Raw genomic sequence first — 23959 nt, 5'->3', positions numbered from 1 at the left:
TTTATTACTATTTAAGACGTCGTCATTTTTGCAAATAAGTACGCCATGTTGTTTTTAGTTTCTTCTACTGATAGGATTAAAAGGTGGAGAGCAAAAACAAGTGAGGGAATTTATTAGGCTAATAAAGATCATCTAGAAATATGCATTCGAAGGCCCGGTTTCTGCTGTCTGTCATCTGAAACCCCTCGTCCAGATCGGGTCGACATTTAACAGCGAAGCCCTCCTCGGCGCCGCTGACAGACACCGGCAGTCCAAGCCCGTAAATCTGCTGCATTCTAATAAAGCATTAAAAGGCCATTAAAAGTCAGTGTCCCCGAGTGCCGGAAGATGGATGGAAAGGTGAAATGGATCGAGACACTTTAAGATGACAGCGCACACCTGCTCACAATTCACTGGCGTTCCTTCCCCTCAAAAACATCCTGCCATATTTGTTCCATTCTTTCTTCCTTTCTTTCTTTTTGCTGCCAGTCTTTGCAGGTTGGAATTCACTTTTTATGTCTTAAAAGAAAAGAAAAAGGCAAAACATTTTGACCTGGAGTGAGTAAAACTCGCAGACTCACTCGGTTCTTACTCTGGTCGCCTTTACTCGCAGCATTGTTCTTTTCACGGTCCGGTTCTGCTCGCCTCCAGCCGGAAAGCCTAGTACCGTGCAAATTTGGATGAGAAGTTAAGAAAATAAGAGGGATATTTCAGGTAATTATTTTTCCCTTTTGAGCCTTTTTCCTCTACGAACCTATTCCTGTGATCGTTTCCTACAACATCTGCAATGTGCAAATTACCATCTGGACCGTGATGAGGATGAAAACAAGCGCAAGTGGAGATGAATGAATCAGCACCAGGGGAGAAAGAATAACCTGGTACAGTAATGAAGGACGCTTCTGCGGAGCCAGCAAAAGTTTCCCCACAGAAATGCACCGATCAATCGGCTACAGTTTGGAATCGACCAATTTTTTTCTCTCCCAGATTGAGGATGAGCTGAAAATCTGATGATTTCCTTTAATGTGGTAAAAACTCATATCAGCTTATAAATGACTCAACCAGCAGCATGGCACACATCTTCAAATGACTAAATATCAAATAGCTGAATGTTTTGATGCACAAACCGGGCTACGCGTGCAATTTCTTCACTTTCTGAAGGATTCAAAGCCTCCATAGAAGAACGTCCAGATCATTTGTGGCTCTCTTTTAACGATTATTGGTGAACGTGTGAACGAGGATGTGTGAGCAGCACTTTGTGCAAAGTTCCTCTGCTGTGAAGTCAACGAAACGGGCTGGGTGCTTGACAGGCAGAGAGACGGCGGAGAGCATCGGCCATTCATTTCATTCTGTCGTCAAATCAAAATCAATGAAAACTGAGGCGCCTTGACGGGAAGCTTGCAAACGCTGTGCACAGAGCGCTTCCTTTGACCCAGACCAAAAAGTTCAGACCTGAACTCCGAGGCCGAGAGTCGGTCCAGCAGGTGAAGCGCTAGCTTTGCAACCGAGATAAAATAAATCAGCTGCTTCTCCTCTCTGATGACGCAAGTTTATGTTCATTTGTAGACATGCACAGAACAAAAACGCCAAATCTTACCAAGTTTTATTTCTAAACACACTTGAATTACAAAAAAAAAATCTAACAAGTGTCTTTTCAACAAGTGTTGACAACTTGTTAGATTTTTTTTTAGGAGCTCGTTTTAAGTCACCGATTCCTTGAAGTTATTTTCACTTTTAACAAATGGGAAAAATGTCTTGTTCTATTTTAAATAATCTGCCAGTTAAACTAGCACTTTATCATCAATACTAATAAATTATTTACTTATTACAAGCGCCTACAGCTTGCTGAAAAATTCAAATGCACTAAGATGCTTGAAACCAGAAACAAGACCAGAAATCCTGAGTAAGATTTTCTGTTTTTGCAGTGCACCAATCAGGTTTCTCCGAGATGATTCCAATTTCTGATTTTCTTTGAGGTTTAACGCACTGATTTATTTTATTGTTTTTAAAGGATTAAATCATAACAAAGAGATGAAAACGTTTCAGGTGCTTTGACCAAGCAGCCTCCACCCTTTATTTGCTTTTTTGTTCAATTGCACCAAAGCACATGCTGGTGCTTCATCCGTTTTCTTTTTGGGGGTTTTTTTAACAGAAACGGTGGCGGCTTTAAAAATTTTTAAGCATTTAATGAGTCGCCATCTCTGATTAGAGTGAAACAAAAGAGAAAATGGGCCTATTCCGGTGTCTGTCCAATCAGATGTGCTTTTCTTTTTATTTTTGGCAAATTGTCTTCCTTAATAACCAGCTAGATTTATTTTGCATATCTTTTCAACGGGGCGATTACTGTACATGGTGAGTCAAATAAAAACGAGTTTGGGTAAATCAAAAGGCGAAAATTAACGGGAAAACCAAAAACTCATAAATATCAGCGATGACGACAGCAAGCAGGGCACCAAGAATCAGGAGACAGACAAGAAAAAAAAGACAGAAGTCAGGAGAACAGAGAGAGAGAGAGCTGAGAAGAGAGAGGAAGCTTGATCAATTGTTCATTTTACAAAGTCACTGAGACGTGTCAGCAGTGTCAATAAGTGAATTAATTTGTCTGTGAGTCTGCGGAGCATGACACCATCACTCTGCTCCCCTCAGACAAGCAGGGCCTCTAACCCTCTGTCACACGCTCACAAAAGCAATTCCAAACAGGGATTATGCACAAATATCCCAAACAGAGCTGTTGACCCTTAATAGGTTTTCCAACAATTATTTATATGGCGAGTTAGAGGGGGGTTCAAATGTTAATATGAAAGTGGATGCAAAGTGTGTAGGTGGAAATATATTATTTGTTATGTAATGATCACTGAAATGCGGTCTTGTGCAGTATGTGATAGAAAACATCAGAGTTTTTGTTTTGTTTTTTAGCATTTTGTGCTTCAGATCAGTTTGCAACCTTTGTTGGGATGCACCAATCTACCGACCAGAGAATAAAAGCAGACGATTTTTCTTTTATCAGCTTCGATTCAAATACTGAAAAGTTAAGAATTCAGCCGATTTCAGTCAATAAACAATTCAGCTAATGATGTTTACCATGGTGCGTTTTGCTTTGAGTTAATTGACAGGCCTGTCAGGATGACAAATTTTGCCGGACGATAAATTGTCCCAGAAGTTATCGCGATAAACGATACGAGACCATTTTCAAGTAATATAGTAGTTAACGGCATAAAAATGCAAGAACACATTGCCAAAGGTCAATCAGCATTCAATTTTAACCGAGATTTAAAACTGGACATTAGATATTTAAAATATCCAAAATAAACAAAAAAAGATCAACAAATACAATGAATTGTGAAGTCTCAGTACAAATTGAATTGTCCTTCAAAAAAGGGTCAAGGTGAGACCAAAACACCAGATTGAAGGCTTTTATCCCCCAGTTTCCAGAAGAAAAAAACAATAAATCATGCAAATAGAAATTGTTGAGCTTGCTTTAATTTATTAAGCGATTAATTGATTTATTGTTTATCGTGACAGGCTTATTTATTGTATCCTAAGTGCGTGTGTGATGCTGATACGGTAAGATTACCGTTCAATATGACGACCGCTACCTGCCAAAAAAATCTGTCAAAGAATCTGCAGCAATTTTGTTTTTTTTTTTACTCTTTTTAGTTTTTAGAATAAAAAAAATTCTCAGTCTCTCCAACGTCACTAACAGCATCTCAGACCTAAGAAAAAAACAGAAATCGGTATCAGCCGACAAAAGCCTGATCGGGGCATCTTTAAATTTGTTGAAAATGAAATAACTTTCATTTTAAAAAAAAGAAAAGTTAAAAAGATGCAGAAGATTCTTAATGTCAGCTAATAAAAAAACAGGCTTTGTTTGGAGATTAAATCAGTTGCAATGATGGCCAACCAGGCTTGATCTTCCTGAGTGACAGCAGTGAGCATCCTACCAATGAGGGGAAAATGTCTAACCCGGGGAAGAAACAAAACAGTGGGCGTACGGGAACGCATCACATTCGTGATTTTTTTTTTTTTTACAAAGTATGTGCACAACAAAATGGAGAAGCCTTGCAATGCGAGTGCCTCAGACACCCCAAAAATGCTGTCCTCCATGACGATGAATTCACATTTTAAGCGGCTCAGCCTGCCCTTTATATAGTCAACTAAAAGTAGTTTAATTAAAAAGTTACACTGTATTTAGGCGACTTTTCTTCTTGTGGTTTTCGGCATTTGATTCCGCAGACAACAAGCATCCATCAGAGTGGCCATCCTTTGAGACGTGACTGACATCAGTCAGCCATGAAGAGGGACCCTCAGCCGGTGTTTTCATTACAAAGCCATCACCTCCAGCGCAAACACACACCCCACAAACACACACATTTACACAACCTGACAGATTTCAGTTCAGCCCTGACTAACCACTCTCCTCCTCGTCGAGGCATCACTCTCCTACACTCATTCACTCCTGCTCTCCATTCAGAACATACCCTGGCTATCTTTCTTGTCATTTTTTTTCTGTTTATATCATCTCTGCCTTTCTTACTTGTTTCCCCCACTTTTACACCCCTGCATCCCACTGCATTTTTTTTTTTTTTTTTTTACGCTCCGGGCTCTGATTTTTCCTCCCGTCTTTACAACAGATCCACACCGGCTACGCAACGTGATGGGAGCGTCTCATAACCCAGCACACACCTACCTGCAGCTGCCGAAATGGGGGGAAGGAGGGCAGAGACCGACACGCAAGCAGACGTGCGCAAAACATCACAAATTGGGAGGCAGCAGATTGCATCCAAGGTGATAGATGGATCACGGTGGGAAGGAACTGTGCCTGTTCAATTACAATCATTACTATCACTTAGGGAGATTTGTCATGGTCAAAGTGAGGTAAAGCTGCGGGGGAAAATCACCTTGAGGCACGGGAGGTGGCGTCAGTTTTCCCGAAGGAGCATTAGAGCCTCGAAACCCGCTTTGGGCAGAACATTTCCAGATGTTTGGTGAATAAAAATCCCTCCCTAGCATATGATTCATCTCTCTTCACTCTACAAAAACCTCTAGATGCCTGTCACTGTCTTCTCAAGCAGAGGCCATGTGGAAGTGTGTATGAGTGAGGCTATCCGCTGCTACATGGAGGCGAGGGAATGAGGTGGGGGGGGGGGAGGAAGACAAGGCCTTGCAGTGGCTGACTCACTGACTGAGAATGGATGGAGGAGAAGTTAATGCTGTGAAGAGGAGTGATGAAAACTGCTCTGTCTGGACCCGCCGGAGCACGTAGTGACAGGCGGACTGACGCGTGACGTGGAGAAGAGAGGGGGGGACTTTACCAGATCGCACACAAATCTGCTGACGGGAACTTTTACTTTGTTTGACAGTTTGAGCAATAGCGACTTTTACTTCTTTTTTTTATTATTATGGATATGTGTAGTGATGTGTGTGAACATCGTCGCACTGCTTTCCCCATACTTTCCCCACCACCGGTCACAACCTCTGTCCAAGTTGTGGTTTCGCCCCCATGACATGAAATGAATCCACACATACACAAGTTTGTGTGGCTATCTTTGCGGGGACTTTCCATTGACTTTCATTCATTTCTACAGCCTAAACTTTAAACCTTACCCCTTTCCTAACCCTGACCCTAAACAAAACTCAATGCACATCTTAGTCCTAAATCTGACCCCTGACCCAAAAACAGTGTTACCAAGCTTCAGTGCCCACAAGGAGCAGTGGGTCCCCACAACACGGTATGTGTCAGGAAAATGGTCCCCACAAAGTATTACAAACAAACGCACACACACACACACACACACACACACACGCACACACACACACACACGCACACACACCCCCACACACACACACACACAGACACAGCCCCACACACACACACACACACACACACACACACGCGCACACACACACACAGCCCCACACACACACACACACACACACAGCACTTGCACTCATTGATCTACTCTCCCCTCCATCCTCCATTAGAGTAATGGATCTCCTGTTTTAAGAAGACAAGCCAGTCCTGTTTGTCTTCTGTTTCTTTTGCATTTGGGTGACATCACTTTCACATTCTCTGAATCAATGCACACAGAAGGTGGCCTGACACAGTCATTCTTCTGCATCGTGGCATTTGGTCCGCATCCGTTTCCACGGCATCACAGGCAGGAGAGAGGCTTGGGAGGGCTTATTCTTCCTCTCCTCTACCTCCTTGCGCAGATTACAGTCAATCTGTCAGCGCCAGTAGGTGAGTAGGTGATCCCCAATCTGCTCCGCCCGGATGTCGCTTTGTCAATCACACGCACTTGATTTTCCTACGTTATCTACTGCATGTTATCATGCCAGCGAAGCCTCGTGGTTTCACAAGCATGCACATATCATCTTTACGTCTTTTCCCTCCCACCCTCCAATCTCTCCCTCACTCTCCGGCTCATCTTCTCCCGCCTGAACCTTACTCTGTTTTTTTTTTTTTTTGTTAGTTTTTTTTTTCCCCTTTCCACGTTGCTGTCTATTCTCAACTGCTCACAAACGTGCACACAATCCAATCTCCATCTTCATTCGCAGCAAATCACACTGAACCCTCTGTGAGAAGATTACCCACACCTACGCATGATGCGGCTCTGACTCCGGGGTGATCACAACTGCGGGGGGCGGTCACAACGACATCACAACATGCCGATTTGATATTTGCTAACCCTTTATGCTTCTTGTAAAAACACATAAAAAAGAGACTATTTATTTATTTATTTTTTGACAAATCATTTTTGGGACAAATTGTTCTACGACGATTATAGATGTTTTGAAAACACGGTTTTCCATTGATTTCACCTTGTCAGGAAATCAGCTGTGGTATCCGGGTAATATAACACTCCTCTCTCTCTTGTAGAGCAGACCTATCCTCACATTGTTTTGGAACCAGACTCACCAGACTCTAAGTTGACTCAGCTTTATAAATACAACGCAGTGAAATCCTCGTAGAGGAAACAAATAAGACAAAAAAAAAGAAAAACGAGTTTTAGCAATGTAAAAAAAAAAAAAAGTTCAAACAAATCTCCGTATCCATTACTTTAGATCAAATATTTGATCAATGTTTCACTTTTTTTTTTGTCAGTTATGTTACGTACTCAAAAGTTTTATGTTTTCCTACTGTTTTGTTTTTGCTTCATGTGTCTCTCAGTGGAGTGTTTTTGTTAAGAGGGGGGCAGAGAGAGATGGCAGCCCAGGTCGACAGTCAGACAAAGGACGCCACTGCTTGAGAGCAGAATTACAGTATATGAGGCGTAATTGACTGATTATTGGCATGTGTGCGTGTGCGTGCGTGTGTGTGTGTATGTGTGTGTGTGCGTGCGTGCGTGTGTGTGGGTGTGTGTGTGGGGGTGTGTGTGTGTGTGTGTGTGGTGTGTGTGTGTGTGTGTGTGTGTGTGTGTGTGTGTGTGTGTGTGTGTGTGTGTGTGCGCGTGTGTGTGTGTGACTGGGTGACAGGTAGGAGAGAGTAATCTCCCCGGGATTAAGAGTGCTGCTCCCGTGTTAATGTGACTGTCAATGAGAATTAAGTCCGAGGACGGATCCTCTTCAGCCGCCCTCTGCTCTGCTCTCCTGTCCGCCCTGATGACAGCGCCGGAGAGCCGCGTTCAGAGCAAAACGACGGGCGAATAATGACGGCGTCTCGAATACAGGACACATTGCAGAACCGAAGAGATACGAGAGGGAGAGAAGAAGAAGAAGAAGAAGAAGAAGAAGAAGAGAAGAGAAGAAGAAGAAGAAGAAGAAGAAGAAGAAGAAGAAGAAGAAGAAGAAGAAGAAGAAGAAGAAGAAGAAGAAGAAGAAGAAGAAGAAGAAGAAGAAGAAGAAGAAGGGGAAACAAGGACGACGAACAATTACAACACGATAGGGGCTGGGTCTCATTACTCATTACTCCATTAACATGCAGCGAGTAACTTTGGCTCCTCGCTTAAGGGTGTAGGAGTGAGTGAGTGAGTGAAGGAGGAGAGATGGAGGGTTAGAGAGCGAGAGAGCGAGAGAGAGAGAGAAAGAGAGAGAGAGAGTTCCTGCACCACACCTCTCATCTCACAGCCTCAGTGCGCACGATCTGCTCGGAGGAACCGGCAACTCCTGCTTTATTCTCATCGTTCATAGGTGTTATTTTCATATCTTAAAATTTGTCTGAGCTCCGTGGATTTCCCGCCCCCACGAACCAACAGTAGCCTACGTCAAAACCCTGTTGTTGTTGTTTTTTTATTGTTGTTGTTGTTTTCTTTTTAAAGAAAATTGCCCGGTCAGCTTTGAGCTCGCTCTCCGGCCTCTCCTCCTAACCTCCTCTCCCAGTCATGAAAACGCCGCATCAGTCTCACCTCCCGTCTGCCGTAGTTTGCGCCGCAGACACCCGGGAGGAAGCCGGGTCGGTGTTTCGCTCAACTCATGGCGCGACCTGCGCGCGTAAGATCACGATTCAAGAGCGAATAACTCTAAAGTGACACCATAAAGTCATTTCTTATCGTCCCTCCATCCTTTTGTCGTGATCCCACTGACAGGGCGCTGTGAAAAGAGATGGGTGGTTAGGGGGTGAGAGTTGTTGGGGGGGGGGGCAAAATGCCATCTTACCCGGATCTACAATCTCGAAGACATGATCAGTGCCAACTGTACAGGATCCAAGCGAGCGAGAGAAAGAGAGAGAGAAGCGGAGCACTTTTTTTTTTTTTTGTCACTTTTTTGCTTCAACTTCCAGACCTTAAACACTCAATCCCTCGGAGCCTCTTTGTCCAGATCCCACGCAAAAAAATAAAAAAATAAAAAATAGTGCGAAGAGAGTGCTTTACCGCTGCGCCGGAGAAACGGCACAGGTGAGCAACAGCGACCGACTCCGGGCTGCCATGATCTCACCGAGTCCCATCTCAAGATCAGACTGGAGCCTGCAGGAAAAGGGGGGTGGGGGGAAAGGAGGATGGTTGAAAAGTCTCCAAGAAGTGCGTTAAATCCGTCCCCTCCCGAAGGCGAGCTCCCGGCTCCGAATAAGTTCCTCTCGCCGCCTCCTCTTCCTCCCTCCGAGCCGCTTCCCGAGCCTGACGCGGAGATGCGCCGCGGTCGCCCGGGAGAGATGCTGATGAGAGTGAAGGGACTCGGGGATGCAGGAGTTGATACTCCTGATGCTCTCCCGTCGCTCCTCCCGAGCGGGGATCGATTGGACGCGAGGAGCGCGATGCGAGCCCGACCTCCCCGATTCAGAACACGTGCAACAGCGCCCGCCCAGTTCACCGGGCTCGGCTCCGCGCCCCGCTTCTTTCTTCTGCTCCCTCACTGATGTCACGTAGTTCACACAGCAGCCCGGGCTCCAGCAGGTCCGACTGGAGACGCAGCAGATCAAAGCGTTTTTCGATGTCGAAGAGCCAATCTATTGCCGAAGGATGTTTGTTTTATCCCAGGGTTCCTTAAAAAAATCTATGGAAGTCCAGATGTGCCGAAATTTATTTAGTTTAAAAAAAAAAAAAAACGTCTCAGAGAAGTTTTAAACATCTACAAAATTACAAGCCACGACAATATTGGTGAATACCTGTGAATAAGTGAAATGTTATAAAATAAATACATACACATAAAGTGCATGAATCACAAAGACTTACCCATGAAAGTCAAAGCCACCTGGCACTACTGCAGGAAAGATACGTTTTTCATTTCTTTAGATAGAAAACGTGTGTGAAAAACATCCACTGTTAGTTTTCTGGTATAGAGCACAGGTTTTAATTTCAAATTTCCTTGTATTTTCGGTAGTCCATTACGCCATGTCCCAGTGTATATGGAAGGGCAACAAGCCCACAGCATGACAGATCCTCAATCATACATAGCATGGAGGCATGAGGGCCTTTTTCACGTGTTCATCGTATGTTTCACACCAAACCACGCAGGAAAAACTCAATATTAGCAACAAAAGCGCAAGGTTTCAGTTTAAATCCCTGTGATTTCACATGCTTACATCTGTGACGGTAGGAGGGACAAAGCTTTTGATACATTGTGTTTGTAGGTGGAAGAGTTTCCAGACTGAAATTCAACAAGGAAGCCCACTGAGAGAAGACTGGGAAGGTTGCCTAGGATTCACCGCTTTGGTGAATCCTCATGGTTTCCCAAAGTCCAAACACAACGCGCTCTATTTGAGCGTGACGTCGTACCAAGATCCGAGTTCTGACTTTTGACCCAAACTGAGTTTGGCGTGACAGAGAAGGCAAACTAGTCAGAGTCTATACGTGTTGAATCACATGGTGCACCGGGAACCATGAAAAAAAACAAAAAAAAACACTTCAAGTATACATTTATTACATTCTCTGCTTTCTATTTACAGTACCTAAAAAAGGTGACATAATACCAGCTGGAAATGGCATAAATTAACGATCCAAATGTTTCCTTTTCAATATTAACAGTTGCACTGCAAGGCAGTTTATCTATTTGTTACACAAACACAAGAAGACCGTATGTGTGTGTGACCCTTCAGTCGTCAGCACCTCATTATATGTGTGTGAAGGTGCCTGTGTGTGAGCCGAGGAAGGGGCAGCGCCTTCCTGACAGATGGACAGCCGAGCCGCTCAGGTGCCTCGTCGCTCGTCCAACAAGAGCCGGCCCAGTGTCTTCGCCGCGGTCATGTTCCAGACACTTGGAGATGCGCGATGATGTAAGCCAACCCCGTTCCACCACAGAACCTGCCCCCCACCCCCTTTTCTGAGCCCGAACCGCACACCCATAAACACAGAGGCGCACCCAAAGACCACCACCGAGACGTTAAACAGAATTTAATCACCGCAGCCTCTCCATTGCGCGCCGGGAGACAGCCTATCAATTATCCCATCCCAGAATATTCCAGCGTGTTGATGGCGATTGATTGTTCTGCGCTGTATTTGCAGTCATTAAGGCTTAGAAGAGATCGATGTCCACTAACGACCCGAGGTGAGGGGTATCCTATACGTTTGGATGTCTCCCTTGCGCTCCTGCTGCCAGTAACGCTCCTGTCAAAGGTACTTTTCGGGGATTTATTTGTATTTTTTTTAGGGGAGGAGAGTAAACGAAAGCGTCCGCAGCTAATCAACGCAATCAGAGGCATGCAACGTACGCCTGGATGAGACGCAGGGTGTAAAGACGCTGTTTCAGTTCCTAAGAACACCTTTTGGGCCAAGTGTGCCACCTGCAAACAGAGAGAAAAAGTGCAGCGGTGTTGTTTTCAGCAGATTAATCTTTGCTCGGATCTATAGCGAATCGATCCGTCTGGCTTTGAACTGAGAGTAGATGAGGCACTGATGTAGGTTTGCTACAAGTGAGGTACTTTGTAAGGCCTAGTTGCGAAATTCAGGTAGTGAGCTTTTAACCGAAAGGGTGGCCCAGTTTCAACACCATGGACAGCTCCAGACTGTCCCGGGGCTTTTCTTTGCATTTTTTTTCTCCTCTCTTTCTCTCTTTTGCAAAGATTCCCAAACAAGCAAACAACTATAGAAGAAAAGAAGGAGGAAGGAAATAAAGTTCCTGCTGAATCTGAATCTGCAGAACAGAGCATGTACGTCCCAGTGGGGATCAGGGGTTGCTTTTATCTTAAAGCCGGGCAGCTAATGGAGGCAACAGCCCACAGCACTTATCTCATCTCCTCTTCATCAAATGGCCCAGATAGCATCAGTGAAAAACCGCATCAAACACTTTTTCTGGACGCAGATGAGCGATGCAAAATTTAGCCCACTCTTTTTACACGTCCCCATTTACTCATGTAGTCCTTTTTTGTTTGTTTTTTTTCTTCCTTTTACCGGTTTTATCAAAATGAAGATCAGTCCTTTCACGCGTTTCAGGCTCTGGACGGAGATGTGCCTAGGTGTCGTCATAACAATGCAGACACTTTTCTAGTTGTGTAATATGGAGTTATGGGACCTCTTCTTGAATTATCCTCTCTGACCCCATGGGAGGAAATCATCGGACAAAAATAAAATCTCTAAGATCTCTAAGATCAATATTCCTGCATTAACCTCCCTGTTGATCTGCTCCGTGGATGAATGGGAAAGTGGGCGCAGTAAGATGAGTGGATTGCAATAGATTTAGGCTGAATCCCATTTCCTAGAGTTACCCATAAGCAGAGTCTTTATCCCTAACGTTTATCGGCCCTTGATCAGATATTAGTTTTGTGCTACTCAAGGGAAAAACAAAAACGTGACACCTAATGTGCCCTCGTAAATCTCATTTAACACACTTGAAATGCCTTTTTTTAACTAAGCATGTGAATACACACCAATACATCAAAACAAACAGAAGTGTGCTTTTTGGTGCGTCTGATCTCGCAACGATACATTTTTAATAAACCACAACTTTTTTTTTTTCATTTCTTTTTACCAACATCTAGTTTGTCTCTAGAGAACCGAAAAACATACCAAACAAAACCCATCAATATTCATCAATCGACACATCTACGAGTGTCATGTTGGTCTTTTTGTGCTTTAAGTCAAACTGATTCTAATATTTTTGGAATATTTTACACTGAGAGGTAGTTGTCGCATTATTTTAATGCTTTTTGTACCTTTAGACATGTTTTTAATGAGAAAATTCAAACTTCAAAGTGCATTCTCAATTTTGAAGACATAGGAGGTCATTCTCTTTACTTCGCTGAAACGAAAAGAACAGCCTGATGCCTACAAAAGTTAAGAGATGCAGGAGAAAATGTTCAACCACGGAGTTTAGTTATATGGTCGTGTTGGAAAATTGCCAAAGTAAACACCTCTAAGGACACTTTGGGGCCATCGAAACCATGTCAGTGGGAAAATAAGGCGCGAGTTTTGAAAAACGATAAAATATAACAATCATTAAAAGCAAATATCTACAGAACGTCGAGCCGAGGCTTCAGGCGGAGAATGTGACTCCTGTTTGTTCAGATGAAAACGTGTTGGAGCAACGTCACCAACTGCGCTTGTGTGCATATTCTGCGTCTCAGACCCCCTCACACCTTTGTGAGTAGATATGACCCTCGTCACTCAGTGACCCTCCATACAGAGGGTCACTGAGTGTGCACACAGGCCTACTTGGATTCTTGTGTTTTTCTTTAAAAAGCTGTACTTCTTCTATGCCAGGTCATTGGCCGCAACCCGAGCAGAGCCAGAAATAGCGTCCAAACCAGACGGGCTCGGTGTCCTGTCAACATTCAACAAAAAATAAAAGTAAAGAAATGGTGCACAGGCGCTCCACTGTCCGCTGCAAAATATTAAGAAAAAAAAGAACATTTTTAAAAATTGCGATACAGTAAAAAAACGCAAGTGAACAAACATTACCTGCTCAGCTGCATCTGTAAATTATTTATTTCCTGGCGCCTCGGTTGTACCAGCAGCCAGGAGAGAATCCGGAGCGCAGGCTTTACGTGTCATGCGTGGTGTTACACTGCCCCCATGTGGCCTTGGCATGTCACTTCTAAATCAAGCAGATTTTTATGGTGACAATCAACACAAAGAAAGAGCTCTCAATCTGTTTACAACCTGGCTGTCTAAACTAAAGGAGTCAGCAGCGAAGGGCCGCATGGCAGGAACCGAACAGACTGAAGCTCCAGTTCCTCCCCGGCAAGGTCGGGCTTCAGAAGATGACTGAGAAAACCGAGATGAATTAAATCTCTGACGTTGCACCCAATGTTTGCCAAAAACACACACACAACACACACACACACACACACACACACACACACACACACGGTATATTTAAAAGAATTGTTTATTTCAAAAATAGCACACTGTTTCTGAATTTGAAAATGTCTACAAGTTCAGGAAAACCATTGATAAATAAAAAAACAAACCTGTGCCTGCAGATGAACGTACTCGGTATTGCATTCGACTGCACACATGTTGTACTTCTCTTTTTTTCTTCTTCTTCAACTTAATTATCATCACACATGATGTCAATTAGCGTTCTAGGGGATTTAATAAAAATTACAGATAGAAGCAGCCTCTTTATAACGTCACTATCTGGAGACTCAAAGGCGTTTAAAAACATAAAACAGCCATCGTCAAATGTCCGGCTAAAGTTTCAACCATGATTGTGACAAAAGTTGAAACGAAAATGTAAACAAATGTGTAACAATCAGAGTTAAACAAACAAAATCTCACAAATCTGTGACACATAATTGAATTTGCTTTAACAACATCAACTACAAAACTCAAACATTAATACTGATTCTCAAAAAGAAATACCCTCCCGACTGTCTTTAGCTTTTAGAGTTACAATAGCAATGAGAATATTTGAATTATGTGGACTTAGTGAGATGCGGTTTCTGCATGAAACCAGACCCAACAACAAGAGTAAGATATGAATAAATACTCAAGACATACTAATGTTGTGCTTTTCAAATAAAAACTAGCCTTTTAAATATTTACACATTCACGTTTCTGGGAGTTTATGTCACAAACTAGCATAAAGTAGCTCATTATTGTAAAGTGGAACAAAAATGAAGACCTGCCCTTGTGGTTTTTTTTTTTTTTTTTCATTTGTTTGTTTTACAAATAAAATCTGAGAAGTATGCATTTGTATGTGGGCCCCCAAATTCATACTTGGTACTTTGTAGAACCGCCTCACTGCAGGCCAGAAGTGAGGGATTCACCATTCAACAAATTCTTCCACATGAGCCGTGGACCTCTGCAGGAAAATTGGGTGCACTGGGTTGTGTTAAGGGGCATCAGATTTTTATCTCTAACTAAATTTAGACAATATTTACAATCAGTTTATTCCACTTCACAACTATACGCTACTTTGAGTTCTATTCAGTACAAAAACAAATAAAATACAGTGAAAAGTGGCTGTAATGTGACGAAATGTGGAAGTATTTTGGGACGTTGAACACTTTCACGAGGCTCCGCGTGTGAAAACACACCTATAGAGTTATGCAACATTGAACTGATAGTATATTGTACGTATTTTTACGCTTTAGTAGCGCAGTCAAGACTTAAAGTAACAGCACGGGGAAGTGTTTTGCTCCGTGCGTGCGACTATCCTTGACATTCGGCTGGTTTCTTCCGGCTGCGCTCGCAAAAGCCGCAGCTTGATTGTCAGCGGCCCTCGAGAGCCTCCCGTCAACGTGACGCTGATCGAAGCGGACGGGATGTCGCACGAGAAGGCGTGCCGAAGCAGCTGCTCATTTACCAACTTTGACGACGTGGAATGAAGTGGCTGCTGCGGAGGTAATGAAGAAACATGGGGGGGGGACATCTGATCGCTCTCCAGCTGCTTCGGCTCCACAAAGCCTTTAACTGATCCGACACTAATAAGGCTAGTGTAAGCTACTCAAACGGGAGCTGTCGCCGTACTTCTTTCTTTCTTTCTGCCGGAGCGGCAGACCGGAGGTGGCGAACGCAACACTGTGCCTGAGATTTAGCCAGTCGTTGAGGTAACTTTTAGCAACGCCCTTAAAACACGCTCTGTTTAAAATTCAAGTAAAGACCTCCGCTGCAGGCTTCAGACGCTTCAGAGTTCGTCGTGACGGATGCCGCGCCGCCATTTGGGATGCCGAATGACATAATCGGCTGCCTCCAGCACGATGCGCATAAACTCCCCCACATCAAAGGAGTAGTTGGTAAACTTAGGATGGTCCCCAAGAGTCGGATGATGGCCCTAGAAGAGCATGAGAGAAGACGTGTAGCGAAAGGAAAGTTTAATAGGAGAGTACAACAAGACGGGTTTGTGTTTTCAACCTGCCCAAAAAGTTCAGTGTGCTGGAACTGTAAATGCACACTGCAACTATAATATTTTGAAAATGTGTTCTTTGATTTTAGATTGTTTTTTTATTATTATAATAATTTTTTAATGGTATAACCACAAAATCCAATGTACTTTCCTGGGATTTTATGGACACAAAGAACTGTAGTGAATAACTGTGAGCCGAGAGGGATAGGTCACCTTTCCCACCTTTGTCAAGATTTTTGACAAGGAAAAATCTGAAAAGTGTGGCATGAATTTATATTCATTGTAAGATTTAACTTTAAAATGATCTTTCAATTTTAGCAGTAACTTATTTCAAAGGCCCAGCCAGAAATCCAACTTAAATCTGTGGATTTAAGGTTAGGGTCTTGGCATAGAGGATTATAACAAAAGCTTGATTGTTCCACTGGTTATTGAGAAGAATATAAATTATTTTCAAAAAATATTTTATTGAAATGTAAATTGAAACCTTTAGACAAAACTAACTCCGCACATTACTACCCGGAACAATTCATCCCCATGCCAAAACATGGTGGTGGCAGCATCATGCAATAGGGAATTTCTTTTCAGGCGGAAACTGATGGGAAGTCGGCTGGAGCTGGGTTGGGGGTAATGCTAAAGGAAACTGCTAGAGACTGCCAAACACGGTGTTTAGGTGTGTAAAGTTTCGCCTTCTACCAAAAAAACATTTGCAGCTTTAATTACATCTACATTTGGTTGGAAAAAACTTTGACTCAGCAGTTCAATCAAATACACACAGCCCATTTTTTAGATGACTTGCTCAGCATTTATAAAAAACAATGCAGCATTCACAACTTCACTAATTATGCACTACCTTGTGTTGGTCTTCTTCACAGAATACCAATAAAACAGACTGAAGTTTGCAGTTGATCCAAGAGGCTTACTTTTAAGAGAGACCGTAAACTCGCTTCGACTGTGATGTAGGGGGAAACGAAGTCAAAGTGCAGCAGTAGCTCGTGCCGGAGTTCCCCTACCTTGTCCTGGGGGAGAACTTTGTCCATTTTCTGCCAAGTCACATATCGAATCCCCCGCAGGCGAGCCAAATCTCGATAGCAGCTCTCATCCTGACAGTTATATCTAAGAAAGGACAGACGCCGACACTCAGCTCTTGTTCTCTCCGCCACGCCTCTCTTTCTCTCAATCTTCTATTCTTCATCGCACGTGTGCCCATCATGCTTCACCCCCTCGTGCCATGCATAAATATAAACACACACACACACACAAACAAAAAAGCTACCACACAGATCTAAACACACACAGCCTATGGGCGTTTTGTCTGCCAAGGCTTGCCAGGTGTGATGAGCAATGATTAATTAGCCGCTATTTCACAGTCGAACACCAAGCGGTTGAAAGGTGCTTCATTAAGAGGACGCTGCCGAACTGGAAGCCTGACTGACATTCACTCACAAAGACGGTAAAAACAGAAATGTCGCTCACAGCTCGAAGATGACGGCCCAGTCGGGGAGGAAGAGGAGGTGTGTGAGTCCGGCGCCGTGCATCCCTATGAAGATGTCCGAGTTGTGGGTGAGTCTCAGCTGCTCCAGGAAGGGAACGTCCCTGAAAGACGCACAAGGATTTGTCCACCTCAACTTCAGAAACAACGTCTCCTCACATCTTGAGACACAGGAAAGACACTTTTCAAATAGTCAAATGTTCTTTTATTGTAAACGGTCAACCCACACGCTCATATTCAGAAGTTTCTTTTCACTCAAAACAATAAACATAAGGAAACAAAATGTCATTTTAAAACGGCGATATGTAAAATTGAGTTTTTTTAACTTGACATTATGTTAGAATGTAATTTTCTCATCTAAAACATACTTTCATGCATATTTGAGGAAATTTTTCATCTCCCGCAGAGACCACCCAGCTGTGCAAAATGTCTGGGTGGACTTAGCCCCACCTTCAAGATGTAGCTCCACCTCAGAGCTGCAGTTTCCAAGCTTCGACGCTTCTGCATAACAGAGAACCCCTTCTCTATAACGCGCTCCTTTAGATCAGCCAGCAGCAATTAGCAAATAACTGGTGGAACTGCACATCAGCTGAGCTCATTCCCAGGGTAAATAGAGCTGAGCCGTTTTAATGACTTCCTGAAGGCGGAGTTTCAGAAAGATCAAGAGTTTCTTAAAGAGACAGAGCCCCAATTTCAAGACATTAAATATCTAAATTTACGTACCCTGACAAGAAGCGTCTGCAAAAAATTTACAACAAATATGAGGAGGGGGTTTAAAAAATGTTTTATAAATGAATATAAAAGCCTGAAAAGGGGGAGGAAGTGGGATTTAATCATTAAAATACTTACTAAAACAAAACTAAATGTCTGTGTTATTTTAAGAAAAACTCAGCCCCTCCATATAATAATGTTTCTAAATACTCTCAAATGACAAACATGGGATGTTGTGTCTGTCACCAAAGCTGGATTTCGGATTCTGGATGTTGACCGCGAGCCGCCGTTTGCCGCAGTTTGAGGGCCACTGCCCTGCAACTTTTAGATGTGCCTCTGCTGCACCACAACTGGAAAGAATAATTAGATCATTAGCAAGGCTCTGGAGAACTTCTCTACACAAGGAGGAGGTAATTAAGCCACTTCATTCCAGTGTTTTGTTCCTGTGGCACATCTAAAAACTGCAGGACAGCGGCCCTTGAGGACTGGAGTTTGACACCCCTGAGCTACGGTCAAGCAAAGCGATGCCAAGCAGCGATCAGAAACTCACTTGTACTTGTAGTCCACCACATTGACCTCCAGCAGAGCCACAGTCTTGAGGGCATTGACCAGCTGTGAGAGCAACAGAAGGATGTGAGCAAATGGCCGCAACATAAATCACCAGCCTTTTAGTACTGTTTTATCACAAATAAGATTTTAAACAATCCCTTAATGGAGGTGGGCAGCAAATCAATGACAGAGTGGAAGAGTTGCTTTAGTAAAGGGCAGAGAAAGAAGCAGAAAGACAATGAAGGAAAATAGGAGCAACGAAGAAAAAAAGAAAGGAAGACGGAAGATGGTGGTGAACTCACTTCCACTTGGTTTCGGATCCGTCGGTATTCTGTGCTGCGCGCCAGCAGGGTGACACGAACTCGACCCTCCTGAAAACAGAGACGAACCCAATAACCGACCAGCTGAGGCCAGAAAAGGTGGGCTGATGGGAAAACAGCTGCTAATTCAAAGTTCTCATGTCTGATTTTCAACAGAGTAAGCAGGGACTGTCGTCTGGAAGCGCTCTAGGAGTTATTTCTAAATGCTGAAAGCAGTCTCCTTAACAGGAAAAACAGTGAGTCCTTTTGTTTCTTTAGTCTATACTGCCACCTTTTGTTCATGATGAAAAGGTGAACCTTGTACACTGATGTGACGTGGATCTCAAAACTGGTGAAATTTCAGGTTTTTCTGAGCTCAAGAAAAAGAATTTAATAAAGACAAAAATCTGTTTAAGGTAAAAAAGGAAGAAAACAAGTTTTTTAAAAATCTGTTTGCAAAAGTGTGGGCACCTTTGATCTATCGCTTGGTGAAAGAACACTTCGATTTAATTTCAGTGTTCTTGTTTCAGAGTCCTGCAACAAAAAAAAGATCCCACTGTATTCAAGCGCAGAATGATGATCAGTCAGTCACGTCGTACAAGCTGATCAAAGGATTCGACGCAGTCTGTGTGCGTTCAGAGCATGCGGCTGGGATCACAGCAGCAAAAGGACGAAGTCGTACACTTCGTCCTTTTTCTCTAAGGTGGATAGACTCTGCCTTAGTTAGAGCAGGGAGTTACATCACTGAGTTGAGCTTCTTTTCCTTCGGATCTAAAGAAGTCAGTTGAGGTGGCTTCTCGCGCAATGACTGATAGGGACATTTAGCCTATGGATGGATGGACTTTTTCAGAAATTCTTATGCTCACCTTTGACTGAGGGGAAAGTGAAAACAGAGTACAGCAATTATGATAAGGGGAGATAAGAGAAGAGGATGGTTGAGAAGAACGAAGGCAGCGTAAAAGAGATGACCAACAGTTTGAGTAACTTCTTGACACCATTAATCTGGCGATGAAAGAAGAAAAGTCCAGAAAGGGTTCGGATCAGAGAGGTCATTTATTTCAGTTCCTGGTCTGGTATCAGCAACAGACCGATGTCTCCCTTAACAGACTTCTATCATATTGTCGGTGATGGCTATGAATAACCCATGAGCTGCTACAAAGAATGGAGGAGATTAACACGATTTTCTGGTCCCAAAGATATGATCGCTTTAAATTGGACACTATAAAGATCTTTTGATTTCTGCAGAGTTACAGATTAAAGGATGAAGAGAGGATTGTGCCCCAACTTTGCTCTCTTAACACTGCAGAACTGATATGTTAATCACAGCAATGACAAGGTCAACAGAATCCAGGACCCCACATGATCAAAAGACATTTCAGGTTTCAACTGAAAGCGATAAGAGATATTTTCCATTAGAAATCCTCATGAAATCATTCCTTAAAAGTTGGGAACTCAAACCCAACACTGGGTTTTAGAAGCTAAAAGGCCCATAGATCCATATGTACTAATCTTTCCTGGCTGTACGGCTGATTAGAATCAGTGAACTCATTAGTCCCTTTCAACTCATCCTCCTGCATCCAGAAAAAAAAATCCCACTTTATGGTCCATAAAGTGCAGAATGATGATCTGTCAGTCACATCATACAAGCTGATCAAAGGATTCGACACAAAGTGTGTACTTTCAGAGCATGCGGCTGGGATCAAAGGGCCAAAAGCACAAAGTCTATGACTCTGTAAGGCGGCTAGAATAAGCCTTAATTTAAAGGAATTAAATTACTTAGTTGAGCTTCTTGTCTTCCGCATCCACAGAGGTAGTTGAGAAGGTCCGGGTATCTGATTTGGATGCCTCCTTTTGTACCAAGGATCCCAAACTCGACGGTCAAACTTTATACCCCACAAAGCCAAAGATTGTCTTGCCACATACTTAGTTGGGCAAAGGGATTTCTGGGTTTCCCTCTTTTTTCAATACGTCGTCCACCTTTTTTTTATCCTCTATGAAGGTATGCAAATATTTTAAAAAGCATTCATTTAGGTTCCCTGCAACAACTGGTTCTCACAAAATGATTAAGAATTAGGTGATTAGAAGATATAGAAAGAATGATAGAGCAACATAACCCAAGGCAGCAATACAGGAGTTCCTGCTCACTGGTGAGATTACATGCTTTGCCTTAGATTTTGCTTGTTTTAATTGTAGGCCCTACTGAAAAAGGGTGTACGCATATCTCAAAAAGAAATTCCCCTGCGTACCTTTGGTCCGTTTTGCGGGATGGTAAGCCGATGCAGGACGTGCTGGGAAAACGCCCTAAACATCCCTTCAGTGTGGCAATCAGTGACCTGCAATCGGCAGAAGACAAACCCGTTCACGCGCATAAAATTCACTTTTAATATCCTCAAAAAAAACATGTTCTTCTACTTTAGAAATAAGGCTCTTTTACATCTAACCACACAAAGACATTTAGCAATGTATATTCCTGTCTGTGAAATGAATTTCACATGAGACCATCCACTTGACACAAGTCTTAGAATTTCATGCACACTCTCCTGCAGAGTATTTCCAAATGTGAACACATGAATAAAAACATGACATATGCTGCAGGGGCAATCAGCTACAGCTTGAGGCTGACCTAGCAATATTTCACACCTCAAGGCTGGAACCGCAGGACAACACATATTTATATGCTATCATCTTTATAGCGATCTCCTTGGAATTATCATTTAAATGACCTGAGCACATCGAACCTGCTGATGATTTGAATATATTACATAAATATTTGACACAAATTGCACGTTTCTGACTGAACCTAATATTGTCGTGCTTGTGCTGGAGACAGACCAATGAATAATAATAATTGTAATAATGATAATCATAAAAGTGTGGGGGGGGTAAAACTCCTAGCCAATGCACAGGATATTCAGCATGAAATCAAACTGTGTAAGGTAGATTTAAAGCAAATGTGAGGTAAAATGGCACTAGGTTGTTCAAACTACATCGCCAACTGGCCAGCAATGTTAATTACTGGAAGACTTGGATTTAAAATGTGAAGTTCCACTGCAATCACAGCAAATATCAAACATTATTATTTTTGTTGATTTATTTGCAAGAAAAAAAAAACATGAATTTTCAGAATATCAAACAAAAATAGAAATAAAACAAAAGTAGGCCTCAGTTCAGTCATGGATGCAACTCTGTGAATAAAGTCAAAACAATTCTGGTGAAAAAAAAATGAATGTGAGAGAAAAAAACATCTTTTTGTAGTGTATGTCAATATCTGTTTTCAGCTGCATATGCATGAGGGGCAACTTACTAAAGGCGTGTTGTAGAAGAGACCATATCTCATTCTTGGAAGAAGGGAGAAGAAGGAATCTTTAAAGCAAACCTATACAGAGAAACAGTAATACTATTATTAGAATACGTGTATTGCAAACAGTATTTACTTGAGGCAGAATTTTAATCCTTTCTTTTTGGGGGATGTATTTATGTAAATGTTAATTACTGATTCCTAGTTGTACTTTTGGAGATTAAAGATTTGTGTGTGAAAAAACAGTTTTCAGTCCCTCCAGTTTGTTGTGATTCTGAAATTGTGGAAATTCACACAAAATTAACAAATCTCCACATTTTTCACGCCAACGCGTGAGATTACTGAAAAAAAAAAGGTCCATGACTGATATGGTGACCAACAAAAATCTGAGCTATTTAAATTATTTAATGAATAAAAATGTTTGCGTGTCCAACTGGGGTTTTTTTTCTTCAGTAAATAGACTTTGGAAGAGGTTTAATGAGGAAAACATATTGCAAAGTTCCATGCAAAAATGTGTCAAGCACTGCCACAAAATCTCTGATTTTGATTGTAAAAAAATATTTAAAAAATCACAAAAATAATAAAATTCTGGAGCGTTTTACTGTATTTAGATTAATGCGGAGTATGTTTTTGCATAAAATCTGTAATTATTAAACATTTATTTTATGCAAATTTTAATTATACTGTATTACAACAAGCTTTCAGTCACAATCAGTAAATATTTAATATATTCTTTTGAAAAAGAAGAACAAATTTTGCATCAAAACTTGAGGTTAGACTCACTCTTTTAGAGTCATAAGTCTTCAGGTGGATGATGTCATAGTCTGTGAAGGCCTGCCATGCTTCACTGAACAGATCACCATAACCATAATAACTCTGGAATAAAAAAAAAAAATTCAAAAGGAGAAACAGAAGCATGGATGATAAAATTAAAAAAAACAACTATACTATAAAATTCAAACATATTTCACAGGTCAAAATCAAATTATTTTCCAAAGTGAGTTTTCAGTTCTTAAATTACAAGGATTTTACTATAATCCACATTTTTACATACCTAAACTGAGCTAGGATTAACTCACTCTGCAGATTCAGTCTTCCCTCCTTTCCCCAAATATTTTAAGACTTTTGATTACTGTTGAATAGCTTGTATTGTTAAAAACTATTCTTCTTCTTTTTATTTGTCCCTTAAAAAAAGACAAGCATTCACCAGAGAAAAAACACTTTGCCTAACTTTAACAGACGATGGACGATGAAAACCATTTAGATTTTCTTAGAACAAATTGCACACTCAATATTTCTGGACTTAATAGTTTTCATTTGTGCCACCTAAAGTCACTAATTGCTTTTTAACCCTGAAAATTATGGTGTAAATTTGAAAAAAATGAATAAACCATCAAACTTTCATTCCTCATGAAATGGTAATGAGAGGCCACTGGTACTCACTGTGTCCCACATGACAATGTTGATATCCGAGCTAAAGGAGTTGTTAATGTGCTGAGAGATGTAGAGGTTCACAAAGTCACAGAAATGGTGGTACATGTTCACCCCTATTAGAACAAAAAAAATGCACTATTAGGGTTTTTATATTGACTGACAAGATGAAAACATTTGGTTTTTTTCCTTTTGGGCAAGAAAACGACGAATAAACAATGCTCTGAACGCTCCAAAAAGGAAGGCAACAAGCATGTCCATTTAGTTCAAATTATTGCCAACACAATGTAATCGGACGTCTGAAACATCTTCACTTGGCTTCTTTAAATAACTGGAGCTGAACGTGAATCACTTAGTGACTCACCTGCGTCAAGTTTCATGAAAACCGTTGGTTTTTCTATAATGATGTCACAGTGGCCATCTTCCACGGGACGGAAGTTCAGCTCAGAGTATGTCTGTAGTTCAGCGTACCTAAAGAAATATGATGGACTTTGATCATCATTCTGCGCTTTCAAAAAGGGATCATATCGTACTTGTGAAAAGAAA

The 23959-nt window shown here is 42.0% G+C and overlaps 1 protein-coding gene across 2 annotated transcripts in view; it reads right to left on the bottom strand.

Annotated features, from left to right (window-relative positions):
* The window catches only part of eogt (EGF domain-specific O-linked N-acetylglucosamine (GlcNAc) transferase), a 36570-nt gene that overhangs the window by 6084 nt on the left and 6527 nt on the right, over positions 1–23959 (bottom strand). Inside the window, exons 7-16 of one of the 2 annotated variants that reach the window (XM_055027416.1) lie at positions 23778–23884; positions 23426–23529; positions 22766–22858; positions 21989–22060; positions 20931–21017; positions 18688–18756; positions 18387–18448; positions 17110–17229; positions 16647–16749; positions 13659–15564 (exon numbers count right to left, since the gene is read on the bottom strand). In XM_055027416.1, coding sequence (XP_054883391.1) covers positions 15418–15564; positions 16647–16749; positions 17110–17229; positions 18387–18448; positions 18688–18756; positions 20931–21017; positions 21989–22060; positions 22766–22858; positions 23426–23529; positions 23778–23884 — 964 coding nt within the window. In that variant the 3' untranslated portion in view covers positions 13659–15417. Of the gene's footprint in view, positions 1–13658; positions 15565–16646; positions 16750–17109; positions 17230–18386; positions 18449–18687; positions 18757–20930; positions 21018–21988; positions 22061–22765; positions 22859–23425; positions 23530–23777; positions 23885–23959 lie in introns of those variants that run through there. The other variant, XM_055027417.1, reaches the window with a different exon arrangement.

This window comes from Poeciliopsis prolifica, unplaced genomic scaffold (assembly GCF_027474105.1).
Source record: "Poeciliopsis prolifica strain line A6 unplaced genomic scaffold, Auburn_PproV2 SCAFFOLD003, whole genome shotgun sequence".
NCBI classification, from domain to species: Eukaryota; Metazoa; Chordata; class Actinopteri; order Cyprinodontiformes; family Poeciliidae; genus Poeciliopsis; species Poeciliopsis prolifica.
Note: the sequence above shows the minus strand (reverse complement) of the source record. Positions and strands in the feature narration are given on the sequence as shown.